Below are 12,238 nucleotides of genomic sequence, written 5' to 3'. Positions count from 1 at the left end.
GAGGAACAAGCTGAAACTGATTGACACACTAATCGATGGCACAAACAGGGAGCGAGACCCAAAGGCACTCGAGACATCAGATTGTCACAAGTGTCTCGTATTGTAGCATCCTTTACCCCAGATATGGCTATGATGAGGCTTGCAAAAACTGGTATTTTACCACCTCCTATACAGCTTGAGAACTGATTTGAAGCACTAATGAATGTGGGTGAAGAATCCCCAAATGTGATTGAACATGAAGGCGCTCAAGGTCGAGCAGACAGTGGCATTCAGCTCAGAGCGCAGCCGAGCCCAGGACTCTGATAGTGGGTGACTCCATTATCAGAAATATCAGTAGCAGGACTACAACTACATGCTGCTTTCCTCAAGCAACCATCTCTGATGTGAACAAGGAACCTGGAACATCCTAATGAAGCACAAGACTGCAAATTGAATTATCCATGTGGGGAAGAATAATATTCGGAAAGAGCAGTCAGAACTCCTAAAGAAGGACTTCAGTGAACTCATCAAAACACTTCGGAGACTTGAAGTTCAGCCGTTCATCAGTGGACCACTCCCAGCAAGGGGAACTAACATGTTTTCACGGTTGCTCGGGCTGAATACATGGCTACAAAGAACCTGCAGTTTAAAAGGAGTCAACTTCAATCTTTTCTGGGGCCATAGACAACTGTTTAAACTGGATGGCCTCCACCCAAACAAACCTGTGCTAAAGGACAACATCTATTTCACTCCATCATCCTTCAGTAGGGTGTGCCAGGCCACCCAACATGAATGGCACTCACACCTGGACAAAGTATGAGTGAATACAGAACTTCACATCAGCTTCAGAGTCGTCATGTGGTCGACACAACCACAAGGACTGACACTGACAACGCCACACAGTCACAACAAGCACTGCTCATAGACACCATCCCGGCTGAGCCCTGCCCACAGAGCTCATCACAGACAGACTGTGACGTACTACAACAGCTCCAAGACTCCAGGACGACTTTCTAGTAAACAGCCAGGAAAGCCAGGACAACATATTTCAGCCACAGGAAACACCAGAGCCAGAGCCCCGCTCACCAGACACATTATCCCTCTCTCCAGCATCTCCACTTCTAAGCTTCTCACAGAAAATGGAGGAACTGGTATATGCTGGAACCAGACTCTCCCACTCTTTTGCTGCAAGCCCCCAGAGATCAACTAAAAAACATAGGGCACCACAACCACTAAAGCCTGTGGGCCCAGCTCGCCCTCCTTCAAGAGCTCTCCGGCCGCTGCCACAACGCCGGGGCCCAAACCCTCCTCCATCTGCTGTAGGTGAACCAAAAACAACTGATAACAACTCTCAGTGATATGTGTCGGGTCCCCGCTATGATAGCAGCAACACTCAGCAATGTTTACATAACAAGCGGGAACCCAGTGTACCTGTAGCTTTCTCTATTGCTGTTTTATCATGTGATAGAAAGTCTAAGGCCTTCTCAAGCCGTACGGCTGACCCATCTAATCTGCGGCCTATTAGGTATCAAACTAAGACTGCTCTAGAGACAAAAAGTAATGGCATCAAGTTAGCATTTTTAAACATTCGCTCACTAAAAAATAAATCATTTCTGATCAGTGACTTAACTACATACAACCTGGATTTTATGTTTCTATTTGAAACATGGCTTGAAGACAGCTGCAGTGCAACAGTCCTCAATGAAACAGCCCCTCCTAACTTTACTTTCATGAGTGTCTGCAGAGCTGTTAGGAGAGGTGGAGGTGTAGCTGCTCTATTTAAAGATGTCTATCTGTTACAGAAGGGCGGGAGACAAGCGGATCCACGTGCAAACTTTTATTAATGGGACGAGACATAGACATGGTCAGGCAGGCAGGGTCGAACAACGGCAGACAGGTGCATAGACAGTAAACAAAGAGTAGTCCTTAAAATGAGCGAGGGTCAATACAGCCCCGAACGTAATCCGAGAAGGGCTAGGCAAAAGAATGGTCAGACAGGCGATAGATCCAATAGGCAGGCAGCTAGACAGACTAAACGAAAACAACGAGGCAAAACAAGAAAAACTAGACACAGGGAACCTAGAAGAAACGCTTTGTATGACAGTAGATACTAATCAATACTCGGCGGTGAGTGACAGGAAGACCGGGGCTTATATACTGTCTCTGATTGGGCGCAGGTGGTGGGAGCAGTGGCTGATGGATAATGTAGTCCGGGGTGTAATGCAAGAGTCAGTGTGTGTAAGGAAGGTGAGAGTGACATCTGGTGGTGAGCGGTCCGCAGCTCACCGACCAGATCCGTAACATAGCCCCCCCCCAAAGAGCGGCTTCCAGACACTACAAACGAACCATAGTCCAGGGGAGCGGTGGGGCGGGGGCGAGACAGGGCAAGGGCTGGAGGGCCCGGTCCGTGCGGAGGACCAGGTGACTGAGGCAGGACCGACAGAGCAGAAGCCCACCAGGGTGGAGCTGGAGGCGGAGCAGGAGGCACAGGAGTCCTCCAGGATGGTGGCGGAGGCGGAGCAGAAGGCACAGGAATCCTCCAGGGCGGAGCCGGAGGCAGAGCAGGAGGCGCAGGAGTCCTCCAGGGCGGAGCCGGAGGCAGAGCAGAAGGCACAGGAATCCTCCAGGGCGGAGCCGGAGGCGGAGCAGGAGGCACAGGAGCCCTCCAGGGTGGAGCTGGAGGCAGAGCAGGTGACGCTAGAGCCCTCCAAGGCGGAGCCGGAGGCTGAGCAGGAGGCGCCGCAGTAGGCGGAGCGGCCCTCCAGGGCGGAACAGGAGGCAGAGCAGGAGGCGGAGCAGCCCCCCAGGGCGGAACAAGAACCCGCGTCACGATCCGGGACCCGGGGAAAGCAGGGACAGAGGAGGCAGACAGAACAGGGGAAGAAGGCGCAGCAGTCCCCCGGGGCGGAACAGGAGGCGGGGCAGGAGGTACCGCAGTTCTCCGGGGCGGAACAGGAGGTGCCGCAGCTCTCCGGGGCGGAACAGGTGGCTGCGTCATGGACTGGGACCTGGGGAGAACAGGGACAGAGGAGGCAGACAGAATAGGGGGAGAAGGCGCAGCAGTCCTCCGGGGCGGAACAGGAGGCACCGCAGTCCTCCGGGGCGGAACAGGAGGCGCCGCAGCCCTCCGGGGCGGAACAGGAGGTGCCGCAGCTCTCTGGGGCGGAACAGGTGGCTGCGTCATGGACTGGGACCTGGGGAGAACAGTGACAGAGGAGGCAGACAGAATGAGAGGAGAAGCAGAGAGTTTAGTGGTTAACGCCCCCTCCATAAGAGGTTCTACGGCAAGCGCCGACACCTCTGGAGGCATTGGCGCAGCTTCTCAGATGGGGAAGGCCTCTGGAGCAGACTTGAGACCAGACGGGACCTCTGAAGCAGGCTTGTGATCAGACGAGAGCTCTGGCGCAGGCTTGTGATCAGACGAGAGCTCTGGTGCAGGCTTGTGATCAGACGAGAGCTCTGGCGCAGGCCTGTGATCAGACGGGAGCTCTGGCGCAGGCTTGTGATCAGGCGTGACCTCAGAGGCTGACTTGAGAACAGACGTGACCTCAGAGGCTGACTTGAGAACAGGCGTGACCTCAGAGGCTGACTTGGGAACGGGCGTGACCTCAGGAGCTGACTTGGGAACGGGCGTGACCTCGGGATGGTGGACTTGACCTGGCGAGGTTCTGGAAGGTCAGACGAGATGTGACTTGGCTCTGGACTGACAGACGAGACGTAACTTGACTCTGGGCGGTCAGACGAGACGTAACTGGACTCTGGGCGGTCTGACGAGACATAACTTGACTCTGGGCGGTCAGACGAGACGTAACTTGACTCTGGGCGGTCAGACGAGACGTAACTTGACTCATGAAGATCAGCTATGGTTTGACTTGGTTCGTGAAGCTCAGTAGTGACCCGATTTGGTTTGGCTGTGACTTGACTTGACTTGGTAGGAACAGCTGGAACGTGACTTGACTTGGCTGTATCTTGGCTTGACTCAGGTCCCACGGCTGTGACTTTGATTGACTTAGAAACCACGGCTGTGACTTTGCTTGACATGGCTGGATCAGCTGTGACTTGACTTGGTTTTAGTGCAACAGCAGCGACTTGACTTGGCCTGGCTGGAATGGCTGTGATGTGACTTGCCTTTGCTGGAACAGCAGCTGGTACAGGTTCAGGAGAAGCAGACATGACTTTGACCGGTTGTGGCCTGGCTGACGTGGCGTGAGCAGGCGCTGACTTGGCTGACGTGGCGTTAGCAGGCGCTGGTTGGGCTGACGTGGCGTTAGCAGGCGCTGGCTGGGCTGACGTGGCATTAGCAGGCGCTGGCTGGGCTGACGTGGCGTTAGCAGGCGCTGGCTGGGCTGATGTGGCGTTAGCGGCCATCTTTGCGACAGGCTCTGGCGTGGCGGCCATCTTTGCGACAGGCTCTGGCATGGCGGCCATCTTGTGCAGTGCAGACTCGGGCGTGGCGGCAGCCATCTTGCGTGCAGACTCGGGCGTGGCGGCAGCCATCTTACGTGCAGACTCGGGCATGGCGGCAGCCATTTTGCGTGCAGACTCGGGCTCAGGAATGATGGCTTTAGCTTGACTGGACTTGGAAGCTTGACTGGACTTGGAAGCCTGACTGGACTTGGAAGCCTGACTGGACTTGGGAGACACGGCTGCAGCTTGACTCGACACAGGAAACGCTGCCGCAACTTGACTTGACTTAGAAACTTGACTTGACTCAGGAACCGCAGCTGTAACTCGACTTAACTTAGAAACTTGACTCAGGAAACGCAGCTGCAACTTGACTTGACTTAGAAACTTGACTTGACTCAGGAACAGCGGCTGTAACTCGACTTAACTTAGAAACTTGACTTGACTCAGGACATGCAGCTGCAACTTGACTTAACTTGGAAACTTGACTTGACTTAGGAAACACAGATGCAGCGTGACTTGGCTCTGGTATGGCAGCTGTGACGTGATGGAGCCCTGTCATCGTCGCCATTTTGTGAATGGACTCCTCCGTCGCCGCCATTTTGGGCATGCGTTCCGACGCGGCCGCCATAGTTTGAGCACGCTCCAGCGTGGCCGCCATTTCACGAACGAGCCAGGCGGCAAACGTGTCCGTGGCGTCGCGCTCCGGCGCGGCCGCCATTTTCTGAGTGGGGTGCGCGGCCGCCATTACCGCGTTGTCACGTTCCTCCTCCGCGACACCCACAGTAAGCGGTGAGCCCACACACAAAAGAGCAAAGTCCATAAACAAACAAAGTGAAGAGCGCGGACCCTCGTGTCTGAGCCGTGATTTTAGCGGCTGATTCATGCCCTCTAGAAAAAAGTCTATCAGCACGCAATCCGGCAAATCTGAGTACTGTGCGATGTCAAGAAATTCTTGTATGTAGCCCTCGAGCGATCGTGTGCCCTGCTCGAGGGCTAACAACAGTTCTGTAGTGTCCATACCTGCGTAGCGTCCGGATGAGAAGTTGCTGGATCCTGTAGTGGCCGAGTATTCTGTTACAGAAGGGCGGGAGACAAGCGGATCCACGTGCAAACTTTTATTAATGGGACGAGACATAGACATGGTCAGGCAGGCAGGGTCGAACAACGGCAGACAGGTGCATAGACAGTAAACAAAGAGTAGTCCTTAAAACGAGCGAGGGTCAATACAGCCCCGAACGTAATCCGAGAAGGGCTAGGCAAAAGAATGGTCAGACAGGCGATAGATCCAATAGGCAGGCAGCTAGACAGACTAAACGAAAACAACGAGGCAAAACAAGAAAAACTAGACACAGGGAACCTAGAAGAAACGCTTTGTATGACAGTAGATACTAATCAATACTCGGTGGTGAGTGACAGGAAGACCGGGGCTTATATACTGTCTCTGATTGGGCGCAGGTGGTGGGAGCAGTGGCTGATGGATAATGTAGTCCGGGGTGTAATGCAAGAGTCAGTGTGTGTAAGGAAGGTGAGAGTGACATCTGGTGGTGAGCGGTCCGCAGCTCACCGACCAGATCCGTAACACTATCAATGTAAGCAAGTGTCATTTGGTCAGTACTTGTCTTTTGAATACCTAGGGATTGTGCTGAAAGGTGCATCACAAATTCTATTTATCATTATTTACAGGCCTCCAAAATACTCTCCAGCCTTTGTTGAAGAGTTCACAGAACTGTTATCAATGATTTCCTCAGAGTTTGACTGTTTTGCTATTGCAGGGGATTTTAATCTTCATATAGAAAATGCAGAAATCAAAACTACAAAAAAAAAAAAAAATAACCGTTTTAAACACTTTTGACCTGATTCAGCATGTGCATGGACCCACACACAATCGTGGACACACTCTTGATTTACTCATTAGTAAGGGTCTAAACATTTCATCCATTGTCATTAAGGACGTACCACTGAATCTAGATCCGTCTCTGTCAGAAAGAGATGAATTAACGAAAACACTAGTGTGCTGTTTATGAAGGCTATATCTTCAATGCCAAGCATTTCTGCAGACTCTGTTGATCTTCTCCTGGAGTCCTTTAACTCAAAAGTTGAGAATGTCATTGATGAAATTGCACCAGTGAAAGTCAGTAAGACGACTGGCAGACAAAAATCATGTTGGAGAAAATCAACAGCAGTACAGAGTATGAAAAGACAATGCAGAAAAGCTGAGCGGATGTGGCGGAAGATGAAACTTGAAATTCACTATAGCATCTATAAAGACAGCCTTCATGCTTTCAATGTGGAACTAGCCACAGCAAGACAGAAGTTCTTCTCAAACCTTATAAACAGTAACCTAAACAACACTGTTGAGAGACTAACAAACCCCCCCAAGTCAGATTCCCAGTGAAATGCTCTGACAGCAAGTACAATGACTATGCCTTCTTCTTTTCAGAGAAGATCATTAATATCAGAAAGGTGATTAGCACATCCTCAAGTTATGCAGAGGTTAGACAGATATGACCGCAATTTCAAAAAGAAGTCACTTTGTCTGTTTTCGAAGCAATTGATAGCAAAACTTTGGAAGAATAGTACAGCACCTTAAATCCTTAACCTGCAACCTTGACACACTGCTCACATCTTTTTTCAAAAGTGTGTTTAACTGTTTAGAAGCAGATCTCTTAGAAGTGGTAAACACCTCACTTCTTTCTGGGACTTTTCCAAACTCCCTGAAAACTGCAGTTATTAAGCCCCTTCTGAAAAAGAGCAAACTTGATAACACCATACTGAGCAACTATAGACCAATATCTAATCTTCCTTTTATAGGCAAAATTGGAAAGGTAGTTTTTAATCAGTTGAACAACTACTTAAACTCAAATGGATACCTGGACAATTTTCAATCTGGTTTCCGACCGCATCACAGCACAGAGACGGGGGCCCTCGTTAAGATAATAAATGATATTTGCCTAAATTCTGATTCTTGCAAAATATCAGTGCTGGTACTACTGGATCTTAGTGCTGTGTTTGACACTGTCGATCATAACATTCTTCTAGAGAGACTGGAAACTGGGTCGGGATTTCTGGGATGGCTCTCAATTGGTTCAGGTCATACTTAGAAGGGAGAGGTTATTATGTGAGTATAGGAGAGCATAAGTCTAAGTGGACATCCATGACATGTGGAGTCCCTCAAGGCTCAATTCTAACTCTTCTCAATTCTCTTGTTTAGCCTGTATATGCTCCCACTAAGTCAAATAATGAGAAGGAACCAAATTGCCTATCACAGCTATGCTGATGATACCCAGATTTACCTAGCCTTATCGCCAAATGACTACAGCCCCATTGATTCCCTCTGCCAATGCATTGATGAAATTAACAGTTGGATGTGCCAGAACTTCCTTCAGTTAAACAAGGAGAAAACTGAAGTCACTGCATTCAGAAGCAAAGAGGAAGTTCTTAAGGTGAACGCATACCTTGACTCTAGGGGTCAAACAACTAAAAACCAAGTCAGGAATCTTGGTGTGATTCTGGAGTCAGACCTTAGTTTCATTAGTCATGTCAAAGCAGTAACTAAATCAGCATACTATCATCTCAAAAACATTGCAAGAATTAGATGTTTTGTTTCCAGTCAAGACTTGGAGAAACTTGTTCATGCCTTTATCACAAGCAGGGTGGATTATTGTAATGGTCTCCTCACTGGCCTTACCAAGAAAACCATTAGACAGCTGCAGCTCATTCAGAACACTGCTGCCAGGATTCTGACTAGAACCAGAAAATCTGAGCATATCACACCAGTCCTCAGGTCCCTACACTGGCTTCCAGTTATATTTAGACCTAAATACATTGCAGATATGCTCACTGAATATAAACCTAACAGACCACTCAGATCATTAGGATTGAGTCAGTTAGAAATACCAAGGTTTCACACAAATCAAGGGGAATCCGCTTTTAGCTATTATGCTGCAGTTGGAATCAGCTTCCAGAAGAGATCAAATGTGCTAAAACATTAACTACATTTAAATCTAGACTCAAAACTCATCTGTTTAGCTGTGCATTTACTGAATGAGCACTGTGCTTCATCTGAACTGATTGCATTATGTATAACCATTTTCTGTTTTTAACTGTCTTAAATTTATTTTAAATCAATTTTAAATCATTTAAGTCATTAAATCAATCAGTTTTTACATTTTACATTTTCTGTTTTATTGTTGTGATCATTGTTTTTATGTTTGTTCTACTTCCTTTTTTTGTGATTATTGTTTTTATTATTGTTTTTATGATTATTCTAACTCCTTTTATGTAAAGTACTTTGAATTACCTTTGTGTATGAAATGTGCTATATAAATAAACTTGCCTTGCCTTGCCTTACAATCAAGAGACGCCTTCATGAATGTAAATGCAGGGGGTTTATGCAAACCACTTGTAACATTCAAGAACAGGAAAGCAAGATGAGACTTTGCCAGAAAACATCTAAGAAAGCCTCCCATGTTCTGGAAAAAGATTCTTTGGACTGATAAAGCCAAGATTAACTTGTACCAAACTGATGGGAAGAGGAAAGTTTGGCGAAAGAAGGGAACAGCTCACGATCCGAAGCACACCACATCAAGTGTCAAACACAGTGCTATAGCAAGAGCACATATGGCTGCTAATGGAACGGGCTCACTGGTGTAATGATGTAACTGCTGACAGTGTGTTATTTTCGTCTCATTAAAAAATAATCTCACAGATGAATTTTGGATTAATTGTAAAGGTTTAATAGAACTGGCTGGAAGACCTGCCAAAAGAGCACTGCAATAGTCCAGCCTAGATAGAACAAGAGCTTGATCAAGGAGTTGTGCAGCATGTTCTGAAAGAAAGGGCCTGATCTTTCTGATGTTGAATAAAGCAAATCTGCAGGACCAGCAGTTTTAAAAGTGTGGTCTGAGAAAGTCATCTGATCATCAATCACAACTACCAATCAAATGGTTTCTGGCTGATTTTGAAGGAGTTATGGTTGATGTGCCTAACTGGATGGTGAAATTGTGATGAAACGATGGGTTTGATGGAACCACAAGCAGTTCTGTCTTGGCAAGGATTAGTTAAAGATGATGATCCTTCATCCAGCAAGAAATGTCTCTAAGACAAGCTGAGATGTGAGCAGCTATCGTCGGATCATCAGAATGGAATAAGAGGTAGAGTTGAGTGTCATCAGCATAGCAGAGATATGAAAAGCCATGTTTCTGAATGACAGAACCTAGTGATGCCATGTAGACAGAGAACAGAAGTGGTCCTTGTCCACACTAAACCATTTTTGTTTGAAACACATCTTTTCTCTCTGTTTCTGATTCCAAACTGCTATTTTTTTGTCCTGTAAGAACTCAGCTTTTTGAAGACGCTCTCCCAAGTGGATGAATCTGCTAACGTTGTTTTAGTGCTGTAGTGTGTACTGTAAAAAATTAGGTATCTGAAAACACTGACTCTTCTTTAGTCGTGTGACTAATATTTTACTGATAGATAATTAACTTAAAAGGACGCGCCATTTTTAGTCATTTTATTGTAATGTCCCCACAAGGATAGTAAAACCTGAAATTTTTTACATTGTGGGGACCGGCCTGCCTGGTCCTGGAGATCGACTTTCCTGCAGTGTTCAGCTCCAACCCTGACCAAACACACCTGAACCAGCTAATTGGGATCTCAAGGAGCACTTGATAATTACAGACAGGTGTGTTTGATTAGGGTCAGAACTAAACTCTGCAGGAAAGTCGATCTCCAGGAACAAGGTTGAGCACCCCTGGTGTAGACTTACACTTTCGTAGTCCTGCTGTCATCATGTTCTCTCCTCCATGATCCACACTATAAACACACAAACACACATTAATCTGCATCATTCACACACACATTCAGTATGTCAGTATTAGTGTTTGACATACTTGAATTGCTGTAGTTTATAGTTTGGATCCATTTTGCGTCTGAGCAGCTGGAGTCCTGATTGTCCTGGGTGATTGTAGCTCAGATCCAGCTCTCTCAGGTGTGAGGGGTTTGATCTCAGAGCTGAAAAAAAAATAACCACAGCCTTCCTCTGTCACCATACAGCCAGACAACCTACAGACACACACAGTCAGATCATCTACAGACACACAACAACACTTAGATTAACTGACTGTACATTACACCTAATATGTTCTTAATACCTCAGTATCTCCAGCTGACAGTTTGGACTCTTCAGTCCATCAGAAATAAACTTTACACCAGAGTCCTGCAGGTCATTGTTACTCAGATCCAGCTCTCTCAGGACATAGTTTGAGGATTGTAGAGCTGATGACAAACTCTCACAACACTGAGCAGTGAGATTACAGCCAGCAAGACTGAAAGAGAGCAGAACACACACATCAACAGTCAGATCATCTACAGACACACAATCGGATCATTTCAAGACAATATTGTGACCAGTTGACTGTAAATGATCACTTATTACAGGGGCGTCAAACTCAGTTCCTGGAGGGCCGCAGCCCTGCAGAGTTTAGATGCAACCCTAATCAAACACACCTAATCCAACTAATCAAGTCCTTCAGACTTAATTGAAAACTGCATAGTATGTGTGTTGGAGCAAGGTTAGAACAAAACTCTGCAGGGCTGCGGCCCTCCAGGAACTGAGCTTGACACCCCTGACTTATACAGTCATGGCCAAAAATATTGGCACCCTTGTAATTCTGTCAGAAAATGCAACCCTTTTCTCAGAAAATTGCTGCAGTTGCAAATGTTTTTGTGCTCACGTTTATTTTTTTTGTTTGCATTGGAAAGTCAATTCCACACAGAACCCAATGAATGCACTGGACAAAATTATTGGCACACTTAATATCTGGTAGGACTCCCTTTGGAAAAAATAACTGAAATCAGTCGCTTCCTGTAGCCATGAATGAGTTTCTTACACCTCTCTACTGGAATTTTGGACCACTCCTCTTTTGAAAACTGCTCCAGGTCATTCAGATTTGAAGGATGCTGTTTTGAGATCTCTACACAGGTGTTCTATGGGATTCAGATCTGGACTCAATGCTGGCCATTTCAGAACTCTCCAGCGCTTTGTTTGTAACCATTTCTGAGTGCTTTTTGAAATGTGTTTCGGGTCATTGTTCTGCTGGACATGACCTCTGCTGGAGACACAGCTTTCTGACACTGGCCACTACGTTGCACCCCAAAATTCTTTGGTAATCATCAGATTTCATTATACTATTCACACAGTCAAGGCATCCAGTGTCAAGATCACCAAAGCAACTCCAAAACATCTTTGAACTTCCACCATGTTTGACTGTAGGGTCTGTGTTCTTTTCTTTGAAGGCCTCATTTTGTTTTCTGTAAACAGTGCCATGATGTCCTTTACCAAAAAGCTCTACTTTTGTCTCATCTGTCCACAGTACGTTCTCCCAGAAGGATTGTGGTTTTGTCACATAAGTTTTGGAAAACTCCAGTCCTGCTTTTTTATGCCTTTGTGTCAGCAGTGGTGTCCTCCTGGGTCTCCTACCATAGCGTCCCTTTCGAAGGATATTGTGAGCTGACACTGTTGTACCCTGTGTCTACAGATCAGCTTGAATTTAATTGTTAATTGAATTTAATTGGGGTTCTTTATCCACCATTCAAACAATCCTTTGTTGCAATTTTCTTTATTAATTTCACTCTTCTGTCCACATCCAGAAAGGTTAGCTACAGTGTCATGGGCTGTAAACCTCTTGATGATATTGCGCACAGTGGACACAGGAACATTTTTGAGTTCTGTGTAAAATTTTCTGTGTGAAAAATTTGCCTTTTCTTCTCTGTTTTTTGTTATTTCAGTGCAAACAAAAATAATAAACATGTGAATACCAAAACATTTGCAATTGGAACAATTAATACCTCA

The 12,238-nt window shown here is 46.6% G+C and overlaps 1 protein-coding gene across 1 annotated transcript in view; it reads right to left on the bottom strand.

Annotated features, from left to right (window-relative positions):
* The window catches only part of LOC127163904 (NACHT, LRR and PYD domains-containing protein 3), a 187,176-nt gene that overhangs the window by 3,261 nt on the left and 171,677 nt on the right, over positions 1 to 12,238 (bottom strand). Inside the window, exon 10 of the mRNA XM_051107422.1 lies at positions 10,154 to 10,200. Coding sequence (XP_050963379.1) covers positions 10,154 to 10,200 — 47 coding nt within the window. The remainder of the gene's footprint in view (positions 1 to 10,153; positions 10,201 to 12,238) is intronic.

Source organism: Labeo rohita, chromosome 1 (genome assembly GCF_022985175.1).
Source record: "Labeo rohita strain BAU-BD-2019 chromosome 1, IGBB_LRoh.1.0, whole genome shotgun sequence".
NCBI lineage: Eukaryota > Metazoa > Chordata > Actinopteri > Cypriniformes > Cyprinidae > Labeo > Labeo rohita.
The sequence above is the reverse complement of the archived record's forward strand: the minus strand, read 5'-3'. Positions and strand labels throughout refer to the sequence as shown.